This window comes from Microtus ochrogaster, chromosome 6 (genome assembly GCF_000317375.1).
Source record: "Microtus ochrogaster isolate Prairie Vole_2 chromosome 6, MicOch1.0, whole genome shotgun sequence".
Lineage (NCBI taxonomy): Eukaryota > Metazoa > Chordata > Mammalia > Rodentia > Cricetidae > Microtus > Microtus ochrogaster.
This window is the reverse complement of record NC_022013.1, coordinates 62253936-62254451: the sequence shown is the minus strand read 5'-3', so window position 1 is coordinate 62254451 and position 516 is coordinate 62253936. Positions and strand designations below refer to the sequence as shown.

The window sequence follows — 516 nt, the reverse complement described above, 5'->3', positions numbered from 1 at the left end:
TTTTGATAAGCATGAGGTAACTTTTTTCCGAGAGTGCCAGGCTCTAGAGAATTTGAAGATGTTTTAAATATTCTCCATTCATCTTACCTTGAGCAATCCTCAGTAACACATTTTAACTATAGAAGAGCTTGCTTGATACATAATGAACTTTTGGAAAAAGAGGTATGTATTTAGCCTGTGGAAGAAATCCTTTTTAAGTTTTTGAAATGATTTCTTTGTAGTGCTAGGAATTAAACCCCTGGGTTGAAGTCATGCTAAGTAAATGTTCTATCCCGAGATATATCCCCTCCTAAATTGTATCTCTTTTATTGCTGTACTGTGTTTATCTGCTGTGTTAAATTGTTACTAGTGTGTAGTTATGCATAATTCTGAAGTTTAGTCATCCATATAGGGATAGCTTACTATAAGAGTACTTACTTGTAGATCGACAAGTTTTTTCCTCTTTTATATGTGTTAATTAAATGTCAACATTGAAAGATAATAAGATTTAATGTGTTAAATAATCCTTTTTGCCGG

The 516-nt window shown here is 32.4% G+C and overlaps 1 protein-coding gene across 1 annotated transcript in view; it reads left to right on the top strand.

Annotated features, from left to right (window-relative positions):
- Window positions 1-516, top strand: part of Fam208a (family with sequence similarity 208 member A) — a 55865-nt gene that overhangs the window by 12613 nt on the left and 42736 nt on the right. The window contains exon 2 of the mRNA XM_013346883.2: window positions 17-162. Coding sequence (XP_013202337.1) covers window positions 17-162 — 146 coding nt within the window. The remainder of the gene's footprint in view (window positions 1-16; window positions 163-516) is intronic.